Source organism: Mixophyes fleayi, chromosome 1 (assembly GCF_038048845.1).
Source record: "Mixophyes fleayi isolate aMixFle1 chromosome 1, aMixFle1.hap1, whole genome shotgun sequence".
Taxonomy (NCBI): Eukaryota; Metazoa; Chordata; class Amphibia; order Anura; family Limnodynastidae; genus Mixophyes; species Mixophyes fleayi.
The window spans coordinates 369,357,166-369,382,391 of NC_134402.1; the positions used below are offsets into that span (position 1 = coordinate 369,357,166).

The window sequence follows — 25,226 nt, forward strand, 5'->3', positions numbered from 1 at the left end:
GCAGATTAAGAACAACACTGCTAGTCCTATTATTTATATTTCAGCAATGACAATTAGCAATGGAGCAATGGAGCTCTCCTCTTTGTGTGTCACCTATAAAACACTGTACAATTTGACTGCAAATTCAGAAGATCAAGCCTGCCAGTCCTGGCATTTCAATTTCAGCAATGACAATTAGCAATGGAGCAATGGATCTCTCCTCTTTGTGTGTAACCTATATAACACCATACAATTTGCCTGCAAATTCAGAAGACCAAGCCTGCCAGCACAAGTATTTCAATTTCAGCAATGACAATTAGCAATGGAGCTCTTCTCTTTGTGTGTTGCCTCTATAACACAGTACAATGTGACTGTAGATTCACACCAAGACTGCCAGCCTTATTATTTGCATTTCAGCAACGACAATTAGCAATGGAGCAATGGAGCTCTCCTCTTTGTGTGTTACCTATATAACACAGTACAACGTTACTGCAGATTTAGAAGAACAAGCCTGCCAGCCGTATTTCTATTTCAGAAATGACAATTAGCAATGGAGCAATGGAGCTCTACTGAATGTCACTGGAGACTTTGAAGAACATTGCTACCCCTCCACCTTCTTTTCTACCTATGACGCTGCCCAACTGCACTAGAGACTGCGAAGAACTGTGCTATCCCTTCTGTGTCCCTCTGTGAAATGGCGCTGGATTGCCGTGGAGGGCAGTACTTATAGAATCCAAAACTCGCAAGATCCAACTCGTTTTCAATTCCGAGGGCGCGCAAGTTCTCAGTATTCGGATCTGCTGAGTTCAGGTGTGTTCGGTTCTCAGGGAACCGAGCCCGAGCATCTCTACTTCTTAAGAGGCAGATGTCTGTAGGAGGACAAGCCCTTAAATATGTGTATTCTGTAGACAAATACTACATATCTTTAACCTTCACAGAAAAGTCATTTTTTCAAACCGGTTGACAATGGCATACAGCTGTGCATTAGGAGTGCTCCAAATCTAGGATTTAGATTGATTGTCAAGCCTTTTAGGAAGATTCCACTACACTTGAGAGCTCATTTAGAATTTGACGCAAGTGCATTTTTTTCCCTAAGATACACAATTCCATACTGTGCATGCCCATGAAAAGTGCATAAAAGTGAGCCCTTGTGCTGACGGATGGAGTATGTGACTAATCTGACAACACTTACTCCAACATGATCACTCCGAAGGGCTCCTTTCCGACAAGGTTCAAGGACGACTGCTGTGGAAAGCGACTGCAACCTATCCCGAGGAATTAAGAATCCGGTGCGACTTCATGACGTCACTTACATCCACGATGCTGTTATCACTGCTGTTAAGGGGGTAATGTCAGTATGCGCCCATGGACAATCTACAGCGCTTTGTAAAGTAGATTCTTCATTCATTGGGATTTGTTGCAGTCGCTTTCCACAGCAGTCGTCCTCGATCCTCGTCGGAAAGGAGCCCTTCGGAGTGATCATTTTGGGGTAAGTGTTGTTGTGGTAGTCAACATCGATATGCTGACTACTGACTCAGACACAACCTCAAAGTACGGCAAGTAGAGTAACGACATGTTCACGTCCCTACTGCCTGTGTAGAGGTTGAGACAACTGCAGATACTGGTGTAAATGAAGCCTACTACATGTTAATTACTGTATGTCAAAATTAAAAGTAAAGATAGATTTAACTAATGTGTCTTTTACAAAAGATATATACAGTTTAATATTTTATATACTATACCTTTGTTTTTGAAACATAGTGTTTGCTTCAGCAATCAATTTTGGTGAACTTATAGCCTGTAAGATTAATTTAAATGAATTCCATTATAAATAAAGCTCCAAAACCAAGTCCAACTTTACCCAAATGTCTTTATCATTTTATTCTACATTACAGCTTTATGGATAGATTATAATAAAGTAGAAAGGTATCTTACGCATGTGGTTTTGTTCATTTAAATGTAACAAAACTAACTGTATTTTTCTGTAGATGAGTACCGAAGACTGTGCATTGATGGTGTTCCATTTGGAGAGCCCAGACCAAGAGTTCCAGTAGTTGGTCCCAACGGGTTTGGACCTGGACCTGGAGAAAATGGGTTTCCTCCAAGTGTGGGAGGAAGAGGAGTAGATGGACCAGGCACTGGTGGAGGTGTTGGTGAGTTTATACATAATGTTTCAGATATAGAACAGATCAAAATACTGATATATAGTATAAAGGTGGATGGGTGATATGTTGGTCTGTATAGCTCAAGTATGGAGAGTGGACAGTTATGGTTCCAAAACAATTCACATACTTCTGTACAGGGGCTACAGGATTGTTTGGACTTTTGTCAGGCACCCCTTGGTGTTGGAATGATAATTGTTTATGTCCAATGGAGCAGTAAACGGCACAATATTTTAAGATTGTATGAATGTGAAACAGTTTGACATTTTTTGACAAAATGGGGCCCTGGGCAATAACCATGAAGTGCTTCCAACATAGTGAATGCTAGACCAACACGTGAAAATTTCACATGCTTTGCTGACAGTCATATTGCATAGCCCAGTTGCCTGCCACATTGTCAGCTACAGTATGTAGTCCTCATTGCACAACCCACTGCACAGAACCCAATGGTTTTTCAATATTTATTTTTTATAAACTTATCACCCTTCTCCATTGTAGTTGGGGAGGATGAGTGGAATTACAAGAAGTGTTTAACATCCACTACTGCAGATTATACCTGCCTCACAGCTGCCTTGCAGTATTTGAACTGAACTGGAGCCTGTGCTGCAGCTTCCTGGTTCAACACCAGTCCAGCAAACAGAGAGCAGGAAGGCTCTGCTGAAAATCACAAATATGTCTAAAATCTAGGAAACAGCTAAAAAGGTTACATGCCACTGTACGCTGGGCCATATGGGATGCTAAGTATAATGCAATCAGCTATATACAAATCTAAACCATATATTGTATTTAAGGTGATGTGCTGAGCCATCTGGGGAGCTTAGCTCTATGTGTCCATCTACTCCGCAGGCCCCATTCTGCTCTTCTGAGCATAGGAGCCCAAACAGATTTGTTATTCACTAATTATTTTATTTTTTAAATCTAATTAGGTTGTATCAGAATGTATCAACACTACTTTGCTTCATTACCACGGAAACTAACATTGATTCTTTTCTTGTACAGTGTATTTAATGCTAGGGTTATGTGAGCACATTTGGCTTCTTACTTTTTTTCTTTTTTTTGCCTAGCCAGATATCGGGTTTGAGCTTGTTGGTAAATTCTCATCCTCATCTGACAACCTTTCAACATGGGACAAGATAAATATTCTGTCTCATCATGCTTACCACTGCTCCTAATAGTCAGTGGCACTTAGTTGTAATTTCAGATTATGTCATTTTTATCAGTGCTAGGACTTGACCTATTTTCTCAAAGGACACAAAAACATGACTAAATAAGGAACATTCTAGGTCACATTTTAAAAAAGGGAATTACAGAGATTCACAAGTCTCCCTATCATATAAAATGCCACTAGCCACTCCATAATTTCATGTGTATTACTGATAGTCTCAAAACCCAACTTTGGCTTAAGGGATGTTTTGGAGTACTTTTCTTCATAGAAGACATCATACCCAGTTCAAGTGCTTAAATTAGAAGGGGTGGGCAGTCTGACTTGAAACCGTCATAAGTGCAGAAAAAATATGTTTTTTTTGTGCCAGTCAGTGATTTGTAAAAAATAAGTAAATAAAATACACCAGTTGAGAAGAAAATACATTGCTGGGCATTAGCAATTAATGGCACTAATGACAAGTGCAGAAAGACACACTAGTCTGTGCATTGCAAAATACATCGATTGAAGTAGTGGACAATGTATTTACTGAGTATTTTCACATCTATACAATATATTATAGTACAATAGTACAGAAACAATAGGGCTGGAATTTATTGCAGTAGTGAATAAAATAAAAAATGAGGTGATGGTCTCTCTCCACTATATTTTTCTCCACCGGCGACGACCAGACCCCCCACCACCTTTTTTCATTTACCCCCCCCCCCCCACCTCCTTTTTACCTACCCTAAAAATACTGTCCTAATGCTTGAACAATCATTAAAATATTGTTGTCTTTTTTTATATATATATGTATGTTCAGCTGCTCCACGTACGGTTTTCGGATTATGCTTGTTTCTTTAATAATCCATTTATTGTTCATTGTTTGTGTTTCTACTTTAATATTTCAAAATAAAAAGTAAAAAAAAATTAAAATGGAGTGATGTGAAGAAATTGACCACTAACTGATATTCATTAGCATTGAGGCCATATTATCTCAATTAATTAAATTTATTAGTGGATGTCTATTTGCATTACTTAATTTCCACTTCCATATGGACTGATGCAGGAAAGATGATTCATATTTCATTTTTAAAGGGTAAACAACTGATATGGAGGTGTAATATTTAATATTTTTATATTATGGTAAATGCAACTTTTGCTTTTATTAATAAGACATTTCATGTACTACATTACCTTATTTGTACACAAGATAGTAAATCATTAAACTGTGTTTTTATTACATTATTAGGCTGTGAACAAATAGGGTAATGTCACTACTGTATTGAGTACTAACACATACGCCCAATGCTTGTGTATCCTACACTTCCGTCAGACGTACATACACAGAACGGTACAACTGTGGGTAAATTTATCAAACCTTCTATAAAGGAAAAGTGGAGGTGTTGCCCATAGCAACCAATCAGATTCTAGCTTTCATTTTCTAAAGTGTCTTAAATAAATGATAACTAGAATCTGATTGGTTGCTATGAGCACAGCTCTACGTTTCCTTTTTAGATGGTTTGATAAATCTACCCCCTGGTGTAAGTAATATTCTTTTTTCAGTTGTTCACATTGTAAGATGGATCTGACATAAGATACCTACGTGTTTTCTAGTTTGCATCTTTCCCTACCTGCGCCAATGGCACCTATCTGCCCACCTTTTATCTGTGACCTCCTCTGTTCATATCATCCTGCATGCAGCTGCTATCACCTTGAAATTGAGTGACTACCAGTCTAGACAAATGCCTAGTGTCTTGTGGATAGCTCCCTCAATGACTAGCCTTATGCTTTGTATTTAAATGGATTTGAATGTTACTCTATATGGCTGCTAGGCTCCACATTGCATCTAACACCCCGTGGAGCTCTTTTGGTCCTCAATTCTCAAATTAATAAGCAAAATGTCTAATGGAGATTTTTGTAGTCAGAAAACGGGGGGCGATGGTTAAATACTCACAAATGTGGATTGCTTGATTTGCTAGTTCATATATATACAATATACAGTCCACAATTACCAGACATTGACCTGGACCATTTTTACTATGGCATATTTATTTTACTTGTCATTCACATATTTGTTTTAACCACAGAAATTGCTTTAATCTATATGTTTTTGTTACATGCTCATCAATATATTACCCATACCGTAGGTATATAGCTAAAATACTGTGAGTATATAAAATAAAATAAATGTGTTCTCAAAATGAAGGGGGATTTATATTAAATGAGGAGTATTATTATCCTACTTATGGCACGAGAGGTATTTTATTTTGCATCCAGATCCCCAGTCCATCTTTGCTCCCAATTTGTCCATGTTTTATGTTTAATTTAGGGTATGTCACAAAGAGATTGACATTACTAAGCTTTGCACAAGATGATCAGGTTTTGTACACTAATCAAGAATGTTGATTATTTTTTGAATAGTTTAATTTTGACCCTATTCATATATGTACCTAGACACAAGCTTGAGCCAAACATATAACTGACCATTGAGACTTAGCTGAGTGCGTAGCCAGGAGGTAAATGCTTGTTAATTGCTGACATTATTGGCATTGTTTGCAAGATGCTATCAGCATGCTACAACTTCCATAGCCTATTGTTTTTTATTTAATTTTGCTCAGAGCAGTTTTATGGTTTGATAGAAATGTAAATACTGCATGTCCTAAAGGTCACAAAAAAAATATGAAAATAAAATATGAAAATATCACATGCAGTTTAATGCATAAACACCTGTGTTTATAACTCGTCTGGGGTAAACCATTTGTAGTATATTTTCCTGTGGAGATTACAAAAAAATGGTAACAACGCTAATAGTATTTACTTCCAATTAGTGATATGCAAAGCAAAATGGTTGAACAGATGTCTTAACAATAATTAAATAATTGATCATATTGTTTAAAAATAGAGATCAACTTATCAAATATTATTAAAATATATAATAATGCATTAATCCATATAAAATGAACAATTTACCATTAAATACTATAAACAATACATACTATCTAATGGCCAAAAAGTACTAAAAATATTATTGGATTTTAACTTTGGGCAGATAATTTCCAGCTATTTTTTTCAATGGCTAGTAATTATTTGTGCACATTTAACATTACATCATTACATTACATTTCATAGTGTGCTCATTGCTCGCTACTACTATTCCTCTCCTAATTAGGAACACTGAGATTATCCCACTGAATAACACAGAGGTAAATTGTAGTGGAAAAAAGATTGAGCTTTTCGGGATATAAGTGTTTAACACTGATTTGTGCTTCAGGGGTATATTTACTGAACTACGATTTTGAAAAAGTGGAGATGTTGCCTATAGCAACCAATCAGATTCTAGCTGTCATTTTGTAGAATGTATTAAATAAATGACAGCTAGAATCTGATTGGCTGCTATAGGCAATATCTCCACTTTTTCAAACCCACAGTTTAGTAAATATAACCCTTAGAGTCTCACTACTGTGCTCATAGCCCTGCAGGGATTGATTGTCTTTTCTCTTGCGGGATAATTAAGAAGGTAAAGATACTCCATTTGAGTCTATATAATAATTAGTTGTAGATTAGCCTGACATGTTTCTTTATCATGGTGATTTAACCAGAGGCTTATATGTATTTTCTATTGCACTCTCAAATTATCAGTATTGGATATTTATCATTACTATTATTTATAGTTTTTATATAGCTTATACAGTTTTTAGCCAGTGTTGTATGAAGATTTTTATTATTATTATTATTATTATTTTTTTTTTTTACCTAACAGCAACATTAAATCAGACAATAGACATATGCAAACAATACCCAAATCTTTGTCTAAATGGACGGTGTATTCCCAACTTTAACAGCTACAGATGTGAGTGCAACATGGGATATAAGCAAGATACTCATACAGAATGTAATGGTATGTATACAGTATATTGCTATATTTGCCGTTCTTTATAAAAATCTCCTGCACAATTACTGCAACACTATAGGGCTTATGTAGAGTTGGACACAAATAGCGGTTTCGGCGTATAATACGCTTTTTTACTTCTGCCCATACCCACAAAGAACTGGTTTCAGTTGTGTGCTATATGTAGACTTAGTCGCATCTTGACATTATGGCTGCATGCTGCCCCTTAGGATGCAAGGTGTTGGAATGGGGGAATTAGAGGACGTGGTCGAGCAAATTATGCGATTTATGTAGAGTGAGACCCAGATGCATATGTACCTACCAGGAGATGGGAGACTTGCGTGAGCTCGATCACTAGTGTATGTTACAAACTGATAGTGATGACTTTAAGCTTAGATGCGTCTGGTTCAACATATCTATGTAAAATGTGTCTTCTTAGTGGCTGCACTTTCCATCTGCGTTTTAGAAGGAAATTGCGTCCAACTCTACATGAGGCTCTATTTGTTTTTGGAAGGATGTAGAAGCCATTGCAAACTGCACTTATTTACACTGTAGTTAAGTTTTCTTAAAAAAATACAATCATAACCACACAAGTGGAGAAACAGTGATAGCATAAAGTAAGTGTGAAATCATTTGCACTCATCATTCCGGGGTTTAACTATGGCTGATAACATTTTAAAATTACATTCATGAAATCATTACTGTACATTTTTCCTACAGGCAAGATAACATAAAAAAGCTTTACAGCAACACTTAAAACAGTCCGTGGATAAATTATCAGCATTCAACAGTGTAGAACTCTATGTGCTAAAATGATTGAAGGAAACACAACACAATAATATATAATAGATAAAGATAATATAGATATGGACAACATTACTTTACTTTGTGCTATTTTATTGTTTTTATTGCTTAAAATATATCAGTATATCATCAAATGTATCATCTTAGTGTTCTATGGTCAATAATGACATTCTCTAAAGTTATACAGTTTGAATCAGAGTGCAATAACTTTTTTATGACTGCAAACAGATGTTGATGAGTGCACATCAAGCCCCTGTATTAATGGCGATTGTGTAAATACACCTGGATCATATTACTGTAAGTGCCATTCTGGCTTCCAAAGAACTCCCACCAAACAAGCTTGTATTGGTAAGTACAGTAATTCCACTTAAGTGACTTTTCCATTCAGCCAGATGTCCACAAATCTTATATGATCTATTGTAAAATGAATGCTATTAGTAGTATTAACATTATATTAATTATGAAAGAACTTGCTTTATTCAGCATTTAATAACTATTCTAAAAACGTAGAGGATTGTCTTATTTGTTACCATTCCATTTTTTAAATAGAATTATGTTTTGACAGCTTAGTAAAACATGGAAGATATATGTATTAAAATGTATATGTATAGTTCATAATAATAAATTATTGTAATAATTCTTCATTCATAGTATACAGGAATCAACAATTACCTAATACTGCCCTAGTAAATGTACATGTCATGTGAAATTATGCCACTACCCACCAACAAATACAGTGTCTCTTTAGTTTTAGTGGGTAATAAAATTGCTTAATTTGCTGCAATGTTACATTTGTATCACTCCATAATAAAAAGAAAGTAATAATAATTGTTACTGTTGTAAGATAAATTCATACACACTGACCTGACCAAGTATCTCCTCATACAGTCACTATAAGGAGCACTGCTAAACAATATTATGAGGAGGGAAATGTCAGGGGCAATGTAGGGAAAGGCAGGGGTCATGTATAAATGTAATTTATTATATTGCAGACATGGTGCTCCAAATTTGGCAAACCCTCTTAGTCAGAAAATTCCCAAATGGTTAATAGCTGCCATACATTTATTTGCTTTATATATCCTCTGATCTTCGCCTTGTCTCGTCTCTGGTAACCACCTCTCATTCCCACCTACAAGACTTCTCCCATACTGCTCCCTACTAATGGAATTCCCTACTATGCCCAATATGGCTTCCCCACGGCCTTCAAACCTTTAGATACTCTTTGAAAACCCATCTAATTTTTATAGGTGACCTTATCCTCGATAACACCATTCACACTAATGCACCCTCTCACAACTGTCCCAATCTCCACTCTGAGCCACATTTTCTCCTCTTGTTTCAGCTGTGCCCTCTTCCACTTAGAATGTAAGCCCTCTAATGAGCAGGGTCCTTCATACCCTTTGTTTTCATGTCTGCATTTATTTTGTCTACCGTGTATGTCCCTGTTTTATGTATGTCCTGTTTTCCCTAATGTATGGCACTGTGGCGTCTTACATATCTACGATAACAATAGTAATAATTATATATGATGTCTAGCAGGTAGAATAATCTTGAACTATATCTCAATATGATAATGTTGCTGCCATGTGTCCCTCAATCACCAAGATTATACTACAGAAATTTTGCACCAATTTAGTAAAATGTGAACACTATTTTTCTTATAACATAGATATTGATGAGTGCATTCAAAATGGCATTCTCTGCAAGCATGGAAGATGTGTAAACACCATGGGAAGCTTCCAGTGTATTTGCAATGCTGGTTTTGAGCTAACGGCTGATGGAAAGAACTGTGCAGGTAAACAGTATTTAATTCCGGAATTAATATAAAGTTATATATGCTTATCTTACCTAATGAATTAAAAGAGTAAGCAAGTATGCAACAAAACAACTTTATAATGCAGGAAAACATGCATATTGTTACCATCTGTCAACTAGATATCTGGGGTTTATTAGAAACAGCTGTTTACATTATTTCAAATGTCACATACTGAAAATTTCTTCAATAGTGACTGTGTACAGTCCTAAAAATAACATGAATATCTGAACATTGATACTTATCAAATGTTTCTACCATTAATTTAATAATAAAGTAATTACATTTGTTTTACATTTTCATATAATAAATAATTTATGAGCCTCTTAGATACATCCTGTGTAATTTTATTTTTTTTATTATTTTAAGATATTATCTGTAGACTTCTTGGCTTGTTTTAAAACCCCAGTGTAGAAATATCATATCTAATACATACTTTGATCAAATTCCTACACAAAATTGCATTGATGGTTACTCATTTGAGATGCATGATAATCAAAGGTCTTATTTTGATCATGAATATATCATTGTTTGATGTTCTAAATATTTACCCTTAGACTGTTGAGAAAAGTTATGAAAACATAATCACAGTGTAGCAAAACATCCAATAACGTTTTCCAGAATTATATTAAATTAGATGTTTTAAATTAGTAATTACTAGCAAAATATGACAAATAAAGAAAATATAAATTTGCACTCATTATTCTCATGATCTTTTGCAATGAAGAAATTCATCCCTGGCTTAATATGCTGACACATTTAATGCTGAAAGGTTTTGTACTTTAGACAGCAATTCCACTAAAGATTAGTCTTGTGAAAAGTTCAACGAGAAAAATTAAAATACCAATTTTTTAAACTCCACACTCTTTTTGCTGCATCTGCTCCGGTACCTGCTGGAGGTCCAACACCTCCAACAACATTCTCTTTTTCCTACTCGGATGTTTTATAAAAAGTAAGTGGATATTGATGCCCTTTTCCGGTGAACTTCCCATTCACCTGATTATGAAGTTTACAGTGATGGGGCATTAACATCTGCTCGCATGCTTTGGGACTGTTAGACCCAACATGGACCATTGCAGATCTGCAAAAAGAGCATTGAAATTAAATAAACATTTTTTTTATTACTTTATCACTTGTTGTTCTACATTTTTAGTTTTGGGTGGTGTTATCTTTTAATTAGAAAGCTCTAGTCCACCATTCAATTTACTCTTTCTTCTAACCTCGAATGGTTTCTGCTCCAAATAAGAATTACTGACAAAAATACTTAAAATAGTTTTGTTATCTCTCACTATTTGAACTGTTTAATACCTTTTATCCCATAGACACATTGATTTTAAAAATTTGATAGATAGTTATTAATCACTAATATTTTATTACAATGTAACTGCTTTTTTAAAAGTGACTTAATTTCAGGTATTCTGTTTCCTGTAGGTTAAATGCAATTTTCAGTATCTATCATTATCATGTGTCTTGTATAATTTTATATCTATCTGTCCAGCTATGATCTGAATTTTGGTAAAAAATATTATGATGTTCATTGTCTTCGATAATTCTAATTATAAACTGATTTCTTTCTGGGCATATTAAGATATTCAGACCATTAACTATATCACTAAAAAATAGCCTACTGCTTAATACTTACTTAAAAGACATGAAAATATTTACATTAAGTTGAGAATCATTGGACCTATTTATTGTATACAGTACTTTGCTTTATGCAAGCACTGAGCTAGTCATTGGAAAAATAGTCACTACAATTGTGATAAAAAAAATAACTTCAAAGTCTTTGCATACTCTCACTAATTGTTTTTCGCTCGAAAAATCAGGGTCTTATTGATCTGTAATTCTTTGATTCAGTGCGAGCCACAAATGGGACCAGTGGCGGATCCAGGATGGGGGTGATCGGGGCGATCGCCCCCCCTAGCATTGGCTTGCTGCCGACGGCTGCACATAATGTGCAGGTCCGTTCTGCAGTGACAGTGTGCTGCCCAGCTGGTCTGATTGTGTTTTAAACACAATCAGAGCATTCGGGCAGCACACTGTCACTGCAGAACGGACCTGCACATAGTGTGCAGCCGCTGGCAGCATAAGAAGGCAGAAAGGGGGCTGGGCCTAAATCGTCCCCCCTAAATCGCCCCTGGTACACCAATTATCTAGATCCGCCCCTGAATGGGACTTATATGTCTGTTACATTTCAATATGACAGAATGTATGAATGTTCTAAACAACGCATATTTGAACATGTCGTGTGGTTATCAATATTTATATCATAAAATATCATTTTGGTTTAGAAATATGGTATTTTAAATGATAATAATTATATGATGTACTTTGTCCTTGCAGATCATGATGAATGTGCTACTACAAACATGTGTTTAAATGGTATGTGTATAAATGAAGATGGCAGTTTTAAGTGCATCTGTAAACCAGGATTTGTTCTGGCATCCAGTGGACGTTATTGTATCGGTATGTACTATTTTATTGTCAAGACAACAATCTAGTTCAGAAGCATGCAAGTGTTTTTGTTCAACTTTTAGAAAATATTATCTTATGATTATTTCTGTAGATGTTGACGAATGTCTTACTCCGGGCATCTGTATGAATGGTCATTGTATCAACACGGAAGGATCTTTCCGCTGCGATTGTCCGCCAGGTTTGGCCGTTGGGGTGGATGGACGTGTGTGTGTAGGTAAGTTTGTCAACTATCCAAGTTATTGTATATAAATTTTAGCAAATTATTTTTTTTTATTTAATTTTAATTCATAACGATAGCTAGTTATAAGCATCTATAAAGGCATTCCACTTGAATGATAACAATGTTCTGATTTGTCTGTAGTAAAAGTTACACCTGATATTCAAGCAAGATTTATCAAGTGTCTATCAGGAAAGCGGATAGCTGAATCTTAATATAAATAAGACAATGTATTTTTCCCCCCTGACGCTTATCCTGAAGTTCCAGTCAGTCATAGTCAACACATCCTCCAGTTAGTTTTCCAGGATTGTTACTTTGGAGTCATATTTAATTAATCACTTTCACATCCCACCTTAAAATAATTATAAAACCATGACTTCTTCCTGTGAAACATTCTCAGATCTTCCCTTTTTGTCACTAGAACACTAATGCATGGCCTAATTTTATCACATGTTGAGTATTGTAATTTTTTTTAGTATCTGGGCTCCTCACTTTTACAGCATACACCCCTGCGAGCCAATCAAAACTCTGCTGCAAGAATTCTGTATTGTGCTTTCCATTCTGTGTCTGCCCCTGCTGTTTTCAAAATATTCTCTTCGCTTCCTGTCGATTTTATGATAATCTACAAAAATGTTCTACTTACAGGCAAAACCTTACATCGTTGGGCTCCTATCTACATTTCTTCACTGATTTCTACTTATAAACCTGAACAGGTGCTCCTCTCCCCCCCTCTTTCTTTTCACCACCCCCTCTTCTCTCTTGTTCTCCTGCATGTGTTAGCCCTTCAATCAGTGGGACAAGGTGATGGCATGATAGTGACATGTAGGGAGGGGGGTTTAACAGTTTGCACCATTTGATAGGAGAAGTTGGGCAGATTGGTGGTGTTTCTTGTTAAAGTGTGGATTAAGCCACAAGTGCACCTAGTTTTGCATTTGAGGGGGAAAGCATGATTTTATTTTGCGGTATGTGATTATTTAAATAAGCTTGTAGGGTGGCAAAGTGTAGTTCCTCCGTGTATGGGCAGGCTCACAGACTCTTCCTCCCTGTAAAATCGTCAGAAGTGCCAGAAAAGCCAACCATGTCCCTATACTTTTAATGGAAACTTCCACTGTTTGCTGAAAGCCTATCTCTAGTTGCAATTGGATGTTAAAAAGCTTCAAACACACAACAGTACCACATGCAATATAGACAGTTCCAATGTACCCTCACCCTGATTATTAATATAAAAGCATAAACTAGGCTAAATCCAAGTAATACTTTCGAAGAAAAATATATTAATTTAAACTGAAAAGTTTAAATTAATGAAGGGAGTTGTCCAAAAGTGGTAGTAACATAGACTTTGAAGTGGTGTTTTAACCATTTCTACCCTGCACCTTTCTGAAGTATCCTTCAACCCACATGTGTAGATGCAGAATGATGTTATGGGTGTTTTTACAAAGTTCAATAAGTGACCTTGCACCTTTAAAAGTGACTTTTTGCAGTCTTACATGGTTTTCCACATTGAAATGAGTGTTGTTTCATCTCTTACAAATCCTCTTTACTCCACGAGACTTTTGGCCACAATAATTACCCATGTCTATAATATCAGAAGACTGAAGTGAACTTATAGAAATTTTATCCCCAAGAATAAAAATAACTGGTATGTTTTAACAGTCTACGGCATTGTCTCTCACTGGACATGTAACCTCAGTGGTGTCTAAAACAGATTAAAGGATTATATCTATCAAAATAATAGTTTAATGTGTTGTTAAAGAAGAAAAACATTCAAAACCGAATCGATCAGTAAGTATTTAAACATTTAAAGCAAACAAAGTTAATTATTAAAATATTAAAACACTTTAAGGTACACTTAGGATAAATTGACACAGAACTGAGTGTGATCTGTAAATATTTACTATCGCAAAGGTCTACACAAGGTTTAGAAACTTCCTGATTTTTAGATTTTGAGAGGTGAGATGTTGGGTTATTGCTTTGTAGTATGTTTTAGGAAGGTTATGATATGCAATAATGTGGATTTTAATAAATTCATTTGTCCTGCCTCCTTAGACACCCACATGCGTAGCACTTGTTATGGAGAGATCAAGAAAGGACTTTGTGTCCGTCCGTTTCCTGGAGCTGTGACCAAATCCGAGTGCTGCTGTGCCAGTCCAGACTACGGGTTTGGAGAACCGTGCCATCCATGTCCACCACGCAACTCTGGTAAAAACATCCTTTGTCTCTGTCCACCTAGAAGAAGAAACTGAATAAAAATACTTAGATAGACATATTAAGACGTACACATATATATACTGCACTGTATTTGAATATTTTTTTGTAATTAAACATTAATGAAACATTTCATAGGGAAATAAATAATACACATGAAAGCCAATAATGTTTATGGCTGGTGTTGTACTAAAAGTATGTTTTGCTCATTGTATTTCTGGTATTTAAGCTCTATTTTGTGCTAGATTTATTAATTAAACATGGCTTCATGTGTTAATGAAGTTTGTTATGGACTTTCTTGCACATTTCATATGTTTAATCTTATTTTTCACTTCTTATAATGCAGCTGAATTCCAAGGGCTCTGCAGTGGAGGCATTGGCATTACCGTTGATGGAAGAGGTAATTTAATTTTGAATAGTATTATATAAAATCAGCATGACTCCATGATTCTAAAACAAATAAAGTGCTGTAATTTTAGGATGTATGTGTCCTTGAAGTGTTTTACCCCATCTTATCCCTTCTATCCTCTATTATGTATAAGTTTAAGAATTAATTAAATACCTTAATATACTAGTAGATTACTGTAGGAGTAGATTTATTAAAACTTTTAAAAAGGGAAAGCGGAGGTGTTGCCTATTGCAACCAATCATATTCTAGCTATCAATTTCTAGAATGTACTAGATCAGTGATGGGCAACAAGCTTTATTCAGAGCATTCGCCTGCATTCTCTGCTCCTTCCTACTTTATTGTCAGATTGTTTTTGTTATATCTGGTAATATTTGTATAAAATGTCTGCTGATGTGTTATTACAGATAGATGTCTCTTTATTTGATTAAATGTACTGCTTTAACTTAATACCGAGAATAAAAGGTAATGTGGGGCACTTTTGAGGGTTAGAGGGCAACACCCTCCGGCCTGAAGAGCGTATCAGGCTTCCAATCACTGTACTAGATAAATGATAGCTAGAATCTGCTTGGTTTCTGGGGGCAACTCCTCTACTTTAGTCTTACAGCGTTTGACAGTGATATAAAAATATGCTGCATGTTTTTGTTTTCATTTTTTAAGTTTTAATTTTATAAGTGTTACTGACTTTTTACAAAGAGTTATAATAAGGTGCTGGTTATATGCTACATAAAACACAATTCAATTTTTATGTATTTTATATTCATGTACATATAGTTTTCATGTAACGTTGGCATTTAAGCAAAATGAAATATAAACATATGTCATGTAACTACTATAGACATCAATGAATGTGCTCTGGATCCTGACATCTGTTCCAATGGGATATGTGAAAACTTAAGAGGAGGCTTCCGTTGTCTGTGTAGCAGTGGCTATGAATCAGATTCTTCTGGAAGAAATTGTATTGGTGAGTTTATTCATCTAGTGTTGTATTTACTGTTTTATATGCTTGCCATTCACAATCATCCAATCAGAAGCGGCTAGCTAGTTCTGGCAACTGTCATCATCCTCATCAGAGTGTATTTGCACCAGCCATCAGGCATATATACATCTCTGTATGGGTCTACCTCAGTTCAACATCTATAGCCTTTAAGCTTGCGAGCAGGGCTCCTCTTGCATCTCTGTCTGCCTGTTAATATCCAGTATTGTTTTATCACAGTGTCTACTACCAGTGGTAAAGCGCTAAGGGTCTCATGCTGAGTTGGGCATTAGTTGCTTAGTGTAAGATACATAAATGTATGACCATGGGCCAGATACAGTAAGGATGTGTTTGCGTAATTATTTAACATTTATTAACATTTATTCCCTTGATTTAAAAAACGATTACTAGCAATGTTCTAAAACTGTCAGCACGGTCCCATTAATTTCAATGGCCCATTAAGTTCAATGATGTTTCCAGCATGTCGCTGGAACCCCATTTAAAAACCCCATTTAGAAACCCCAATGAACTAAATGGAGCACTATAGCATTGTTAATTGTTGATTCCTCCACATCAATAGTGATTTAGTTAGTATCTATTGATGTGGGATCAATGCAGGGACTCCTCTTAATTCCCAATCAATTACAAGTGGACAGTGCCTTCCTTGCTTTGATCATTTAGTAGCAGGTAGCACTAGTGAGTGGTCGTTGTTTTCCGTTTTTTGCCTCTTTAGACTACAATGATTCAAGAATAAAATAATTTTACTTCCACTGAACTGATGACTCTGAGAAGAAGAAAAACGAAGAAAAGAAGATCTCATTCCCCATAGGGCTATGACACATCAATAATGAGGATTTTATTTTATATTTAATAAAGTGTAAACAAAAGTTTGTTAAGGGTTTTTTCAATTACTTTTTATTTTAGAATTGTGTCTGTGTTTACTTATTTTTACTATTTTGGTATAAAGAACAGTGGTCTTGGTCATCCTTAGGCAAATTTGCAACTTCAGGGATCCTGATCTTCTTCAGTGCCCCAACTCCCAAAGCAGTCAGTGGAGGTTTGGTAGTACTTGAGAGGAGGAGCATATTGGGTTTTACATGTTGATATTCAGTTGTGAGTGTTTGGAAGATGTTTTAAAATTAGGTGCAGTCAAGGTGGATTCAGGAAATTACAGTGCACACAGACCTCAGAGAAACATTCTAGAGACTCTCTACTCACTACATCATGTGTCATATGACTGTGGTTGTCAGGGTGATCACATGACAGCTTAGGAACTGTGCAAAATTGTAGATCAGTAATAGCAGCCTGAAGAAATAAATCAAGGAAAATGGTCATTTACCAAGCTTCTTCTTATAGCCTGCCACTATGATTTATGTTCAAAAATACACCCATTTTTCATGGGATTGCTGATTTAAAATATATGTATCTAAGTCTCAGTCTACATAAGTCATATTTGCCTCAACATGCCTTGATCTGCTCTGCCTCCTAAATTGCAAGGGTCCACAAGTAGCCAAAAGCACAAGATGCAACTCTACATATGGCCACTATCAGAGCTACTGTTTTGTGGGCATGCACAGACCGCTACTTGCATCCAATTCTACAGGAGCACCTGAATCTTTATTGATGACTATTAATGTCTATGAAATAGCCAGAATATAAAAGGATTTAGGCAGGATGTCTAGGTTTGTTCATTTGTAGGTGATCCAAACTATCTTAACATATTGAATTATTTTCTTGATTCTTAATTCTTTATGTTCCATGATATCTCTACCTATGGTTAAATTTGTGAGCTCATGTGCACCTTGTTAACCTACTCCTTGTCTGTCCTGTGGAATGTCCTATTCTAGTTTAAGGTCGCACCCCATATAGCACCATAGACAGCATCTAATTTGAATAATAGTGAATCAGTGGGTTTGTGCGACAGGTTTTCCCTTCCCTTTTTCCCTTCTGTTGAGGGCATTTCATCGTTAACCAAAAACTTAATGAGAGGGTAAAATCTAAGTATGTTATCAAAGCAATAAACAACAATAAAAAACAAACTAACGCAACTCGCCACACATGCCGGAGCTATTTGCCTTTCGCAGACATAGGGAAATCAGGGAGTGGGCTAGCAAAAGACAAGAGGACACAACACCATCCCTGTGATGAATAGCACTGGGCGGTGAGTCCAAGGGAAATGGCTTAAGTCAGTAAATCATTACATTTGTGCAAGTACAAGTCTCAGCAAGACATGTTAGTCATTGGCTGCAATGGTTTTAGAGCTGCAAGTATCAGCAAGCCCGTGGCTGCCAGAGCATGCTGAAGCTTGTGGAACTACAAGAGCCAGCATGCCCTATCAGTCAGGACACGCTGGAACATGTAGTTCCATATGGACATCAACCTAACTGTGCTCAGAGCACAAAGTGGGCACTGCAGTGCTAAATGAGTAATGGTACTTAACAATGTGCCATTCAGTCTTAATTTATACACTGGGTCTGATTTATTAAGGCACGTCAATGGCGATTTTGTGCGTATAATCTGTATAATTACTCTGCGCGTGCTCTATACCGGACAATAAGACACAGAATGCAGCCATGTTCAATTCACCTTCGAGAACAAAAGACACTCACTACAGCCTACAATTTCAGAGAGGGAACAGGGCGGGGAAGGGGTATGATATCTGCCCATAGTCAATGTACAATAAGGACGTGTCAGTCTCGAACACACGCAGCAGCATCCGATTCAAGTTCTGGGCATCTCTCAGGTACTTGTTTTCCAGCCGTATCTCTTGCTCCAGCTACAGGCCTAGACTAACTGTTGAACACTTGTGATGACAGTCACATATGCATGATAGAACATGTGTTTGCAATCAGGAGCAACTATAAAAATGTATTTTATGTACAGTAGACATTCATAACATCCTAATAAACGTGTTTCATGGGGGTTAAAAAAACACCCCCTTTTTAAATTTTTAATGTTTTATCTTTAATGCCTATATTATTAACAGGTGACATTAATTCAATATTTTTTATTCTTTTCTGTGCACTCTTTTGTGAGTTTCTATTCCACATATGTATTGGACGTATCCTGCAGTGTCTTGTCTAGTAGAATAGAGCAGCCCTACACCTGTATTCATTATCACATGCACCTTCAGACCCGCTCCTTGTTGAATTCCTACTTACGTATACCCTGTTTATGTGCATTTTAAACAAATGCACACTGTGCTCACTATGCGTCTCTTAATGTATCAGGCCTGGTTTCTTAAAGTAAATTAATCCTATCTCTGAAGGCAATGAACATAGCCAAAAATCATTCGGTCTTCATGGAGAAGCTTCTGCAGTGCACCAACTAGTGTAGCTTCTAGAGCAATGCTTGTGTGGATCTTTACTGTGCTAACCATTCTAATAAGATGGCCCATCTTGACAACAGTAAGGGCGCAGATAATTGGGAGATAAGCAAGTCAGTATATTCATTTTGGTGATTTTTTAATGGAGACCATTTATTTTTCAGACATTGATGAATGCTTGCTGAATAGACTGTTGTGTGACAATGGTCTCTGCCGAAACACCCCAGGAAGTTACAGTTGTACATGCCCCAAAGGATACTTATTCAGGACCAATACTGACACCTGCGAAGGTAATGGCTTAGTTCATGTTTGTGAAATATGACTTCTAGAAGATATTTATTTTTGTGTTGGTGTTATGTTATTATTTAAAAAATATTTTCACCATCAAATAAAAATTTTAATTACCAGATGCCCTTCCCCATTGCCCTATGACATGGATACCCATAGATCAGGAGTACTCTGCCCAACAGAGCTGAACTTGATTTTGTCTCTGCTCAGACAACACATAGTGCACATAGAGGTGCATATAGTGCTTTGCTAGTTTGGTTTGCTTTACAAATTGCCTGCATGAAGAAATAAACCCTTACCTAGAGGATATTTAGTCTCTGATATTCTGGATAATTGGTCCCATACCATTTCATTAGAAGCCTGTACGAGGTATGTCTATTAAATAACGAGAATGTGATTCCACCTAGTAAACAAAGCAGTCAGAACTGGTTATAACTGCATACGTAGTAACCTTGAACCGGTCTTAACCTGCATGACAAGCTGCAACACTCTATGACGTTCAGTTGATTGTGAGTCGCCATTTAGTTTGGTTGTGTTTTCTGTAGAGTGCCGAAAAAATGCTAAGTTTAAAAGTTGAACAGCGGGTCAATTTGAAATTTTTAGTAAAATTGCACAAAACACCAACAGAATGTTTTCAAATGCTTACTACGGCCTATGGGAATGACTGCCTGTCTCGTGCGCGTGTGTTTGAGTGGCACAAAAGATTTAGCGAGGGAAGTGAGAATGTCGAAGATGATGAACGCCCTGGATGACCTTGTACTTCAAGAACCGAAGAAAATGTAGAAAAAATCAGTCAGATTGTTGGAAAAGACCATTTTCGTGAACATTGACAAAGACACCATATGGAAAATTTTGTGTGACGATCTTAACATGACGAAAGTTTGTGCAAAGATGGTCCAAAGGGTTCTCACACCAGAGCAAAAAGAACGTTGCAAGGAATGTTGTGTTGACATTCTGCAGCAACTTGACACAGATCCAAACCTGTTTCATAAAGTAATCACTTGTGATGAGACCTGGATCTTCCAGTATGATCCTGAAACCAAAAGACAGTCAATGCACTGAAAAACACTGTCATCACCAAGAATGAAAAAAGCTTGTCATAGCAAGTCAAAATTCAAAGCAATGCTCATTGTTTTTTTCGATACCAAGGGTGTAATTTTGGAAGAATGGGTTCCAGAAGGCACAACAGTTAATCAGCATTATTATAAGGAAGTTTTGCAAAAGCTGAGTCAGAAAGAAACGGCCGCAACTGTGGAAAATGGTTTATTTCTACACCAGGACAATGCGCCTGCTCACACAGCACTTTCTGTGAAGCAGTTTTTGACCGACAAACACATTACTGCGCTTGAACATCCTCCATACTCTCCCGATTTAGCACCTTGCGATTTCTATGTTTTCCCAAAAGTTAAATCAGTGCTTAAAGGGACACATTTTGAGTTAGTTGATGCTGTAAAGAAGAAAACGACAGATATGTTGAAACAAGTGACAGAAATTGATTTGCTCCATGCCTTCGACCAGTTGAAAACAAGACTACAGCGATGTATTAGTGCAAATGGGGAGTATATTGAAGGGGACAAACATTAAATTTGTAATACCAATAAATAAAGGTGAGTTATTTAATCAGTCTCGTTATTTAATAGACATACCTCGTATTTGTCTTTAAAGAACTCTGTTGAACTTGAATATTGTCATATTGCACATTAGGTCATGCCATATGCCCTATAGTGATGTAAAGTGATATTAATTTATGTATAAACCTCTAGTGTATATATATATATAATGGGGTGCTTACTGATCACTTATATTATCACTTATATTTTCTATTGGGTGATGTCAGTTATCACATGACTCATTTGGAAAGTTTTACTGGCAGGGACAGGAGTGTTTGCTCCTGAGGCCGTTCTTGTTTCTATAAATGAGGGCTGGCATTGAAAGATGTGTGGTACTTCCTTATATCATTCTGTAAGTAAATGTATAGTGCACAGTGCTGGAAAATACTAGCTGATGGCTGTTTACTGACTCTCACAGGCCCATATAAGCAGTCACACAGCTGATATTCCCACCAGTCTTCAGGATATGAACTAGATACATCCATGGCTGCTGGGACTTGAAGCTCCACAACAGCTAGGGAGCCACAGGTTACATCTGATCTAAGTTATTGGGCCTGAGTCATTAAGGAGAGTAAAGCATAAAAAAGGAGTAACATTTGCACCTGGGCAAAACCATGTTGTATTGGAGGGGGAGGTAAATTTAAAATGTGAGGCAGATTTATAGTTTGGGTAGGGCATGTCCTAGATCATCTTTATATTTCAATGTAATAATAAAGCTAGCAAGTATTTGTGTGCTAGATGAAAAAACAGCCAGTATTTAACTTATGTACAAAATAATAAACTGATTTGCACCCCTTGCATTGTAACATGGTTTGTCCCAGAGAACATTTACTCCTTTGCTTGCCTTAATGACTCAGGCCCATTATGTCTAATAAGACCACAGTGAGCTCATTACAATAGTTTGTATTTTACCTCCATACCAAAAGCCAATGCAGTCGTGCAATCAATGGCAAAAGGAAGACGATTGTCTGTGTGTTTCTTGGAATGTGAGTGCTGGATAGGAAAACACTGGTTATACTTTTCCAAAGACAATTACTTCACATTATGGAAAAATATATACAGTATTTCTGCCAAAAACTTTTATTATATGTCATAATAAGTCACACCATTTTAGTATCATAGAACCCAACTCAAAACACAATCATATGCTAAAAAACTGAGCAGACATGTCTGCATATTTCTACGTATCCATTTTAGTCTTCACTTTACTAAATAATCCAAGTCTAACCAAAAGTATTTTGTTTGTTTTCCAGACATAAATGAATGTGAAAGTAGTCCGTGTGTTAATGGAGCATGTAGAAATATTGTTGGTTCATTTAACTGCGAGTGTTCTCCTGGAAGTAAGCTGGATTCCACCTCTCGCATTTGCATAGGTTGGTATCTTTATATTTACTGGGAAGCTTGTACTTGTGTTATCTTATGTTATAGCTGATGGCAAAAGCACAAGAATCCAGAATAAATAGCAACATGGATCAACATGGATACCATGAACAGAATTCAGTAACAGGTAAAGCTTGTACAACCAGTTCATGGATTCTGCATTGCTTTTGTATCAAAAGCCAATTACTTTTATTTATAACAATAGTTAATTTATATTGATAAATTACATCTCACGAACAAACATGATACCTATGTTTCTTCTTCATCTTCACTATATTTGTTTCCTTTACTCTAATGCAGGCTTTGCAAACCATGGATGCACTGCAGTTTGAGCAAATTTAATGTATGCAGACAGATTTAGTGTTGGGAGAGGGTATGACCTAGCTCAATTCTAAATCACAGTGTAACAATAACGTTACCCAGTATTTGTGTGCTGCATGCCAGTACTATCCCTGTATTCCAAAAATAAAATGCATTTGTGCCCCTTGCACTGTAACATGGTTTGACTAGGAGCAAATTTGCTCATTTTTTGTTACATTTTTAACTCTAAATGAGGCTCTGTATGTTTAATATGTTGTATATGTCAGGTAAGTGGTAATGATTTTTAAAAGACTCCAACACAGTCCAAATCTCAACACCCCTCTGAACATTTCAGACAGCCACAAGTAAACCTAAAATAAATAGATACAGTATTTGTAAACAGTTTTTTTACCCATTAATTAATATAAGTGAAATACGGAATAATAATATGTGCAAGGAATCGCCCAGGGGAACACCCGCAAAATATGTAAGCAAAGCTCACAGTAACTACCCTTAAATATTTCCCCCCAAAATGTATACCCTAAATTGATGTGACTTCCTCTTGTAAGTTGCCTCTTGCAGAATTTGACATGTATAGAAAATTAAGTAAACTTAGAGACCTGTCACCAGTTTTATGTTTGTGATGCTAAATCCAGATGGTTAGACAATCTTAGATTTAGGATGTGGTTTTCAAACCTAGATAATTGGTGTGACTGTTCAGTTCCATTCTCACTGTATCCATCTCATTATTGTAAAAGCTGCCTAATATGAACACACCTGGTTAATAGTTTGCTTTTCAATAATTAGAATGATTTAAAGCAGAAATGCCATTAAAAATGATTTTTAACATAAAACACTTCGGCACACTATAATAAGAATGTTGGTATTTACCAATTTACCTCGATGTGTTCCTTCAGACTACTCTTAACGATTTATAATTCTGTGGAGTGTCATATGACTACCATGGCAACCACAGTCACATTGCGCATGGCATTGTGAGCAGAGAGGCTTTGGAATGCCTCTCCGAGCTCTTTGCGCTCTATGTACTGTAAAGTCCTCCCACTACTTCTCACCCCTCTGTTATCAAATGACATAATGAGAGCTTTGGGCTTATATTGTGATTGGCGGACATACTTTGTGCCCTCCAGAGAGCTTTTGAAAAGGAGCTAATGATTCGTAGGAGAACAGCTTAGAAATTATGGATGCTTATAAGTTACTTAACTTGCTATTTAAAGAAAAAAGAAACCTTGTGGGATTGCTACTTTAAGTATATAAATCACCTGTCAAGAAGGTAAAAATTTACTGCTAACTGAAATGTAATTGTTTCTCTTTATTCTGAAAATAAAACTGATTTTTTTTATACCAAATTTGAAGCTGCTTAAATTGGTTTATTTATCTATATATTTATTTCCTCTAAGATGTCCTTTGTGTCCAGGTAAACTTTATAAAAACGATATGCGACATGTTATGTATTTTGTGGTCTTTCGTTGTTGTCTCGTGCTTTCCTAAAGGACTACCATTTTATGTACTGCAGATAGTATTAAAGGAACATGTTGGCTCAATATCCAAGATGATCGCTGTGAGGTCAATATAAACGGAGCAACTCTGAAGTCTGAATGCTGTGCTAGTCTGGGCGCGGCATGGGGAAGTCCTTGTGAGAGATGTGAAATAGGTAATGTGGTTTACACTTCTATACTTCTGGCATTTCATCATTTTATCTTATTATATTTTATTTTATCATTTGCCTGTTTAAGCCGGAAATGCAGTGACGTGTGTTAGAAAAAATGAAAATGAAGTCAAAAGGGAAAGAAGAAAGCGAGAGTGTAGAGTCACAAACATTAACACTCTTAAGACAATGATTTTTTTTCAGGGTGCCTACAAATATACTACTGATAATGATCTACTGCTATGTCATGTACACAGACGCCTTTGCACTGCGTTAATGACAGCCATTGGACACTGATTTGTTATTGATCGGGTAACTCAATAATAAGACTTGATGGTCAACAAGAAGCCAACAATACCATGCAATCACTGACAGGTGACAGACAGGAAATGGCAGAAGTAGAACATGTTTGATTTCTCCCATTTCCTATTCCACCACCTGTGTCTGTAAAGCACTTGTGTGAACTGTCAGTACATCTCTCATCAGAGATCAATGAAACAGCTTTGTAGACATGGGGGCAAATGTATCAAGCTGAGAGTTTTCCGGCGGGTTTGAAAACCCAATCAGATTCTAGCTATCATTTATTT

The 25,226-nt window shown here is 36.4% G+C and overlaps 1 protein-coding gene across 1 annotated transcript in view; it reads left to right on the top strand.

Annotated features, from left to right (window-relative positions):
• The window catches only part of FBN2 (fibrillin 2), a 238,268-nt gene that overhangs the window by 126,359 nt on the left and 86,683 nt on the right, over positions 1-25,226 (top strand). The window contains exons 10-21 of the mRNA XM_075178804.1: positions 1,968-2,132; positions 7,046-7,183; positions 8,207-8,326; positions 9,648-9,773; positions 12,135-12,257; positions 12,358-12,480; positions 14,530-14,682; positions 15,035-15,088; positions 15,933-16,058; positions 19,560-19,685; positions 22,547-22,666; positions 24,508-24,645. Coding sequence (XP_075034905.1) covers positions 1,968-2,132; positions 7,046-7,183; positions 8,207-8,326; positions 9,648-9,773; positions 12,135-12,257; positions 12,358-12,480; positions 14,530-14,682; positions 15,035-15,088; positions 15,933-16,058; positions 19,560-19,685; positions 22,547-22,666; positions 24,508-24,645 — 1,512 coding nt within the window. The remainder of the gene's footprint in view (positions 1-1,967; positions 2,133-7,045; positions 7,184-8,206; positions 8,327-9,647; positions 9,774-12,134; positions 12,258-12,357; positions 12,481-14,529; positions 14,683-15,034; positions 15,089-15,932; positions 16,059-19,559; positions 19,686-22,546; positions 22,667-24,507; positions 24,646-25,226) is intronic.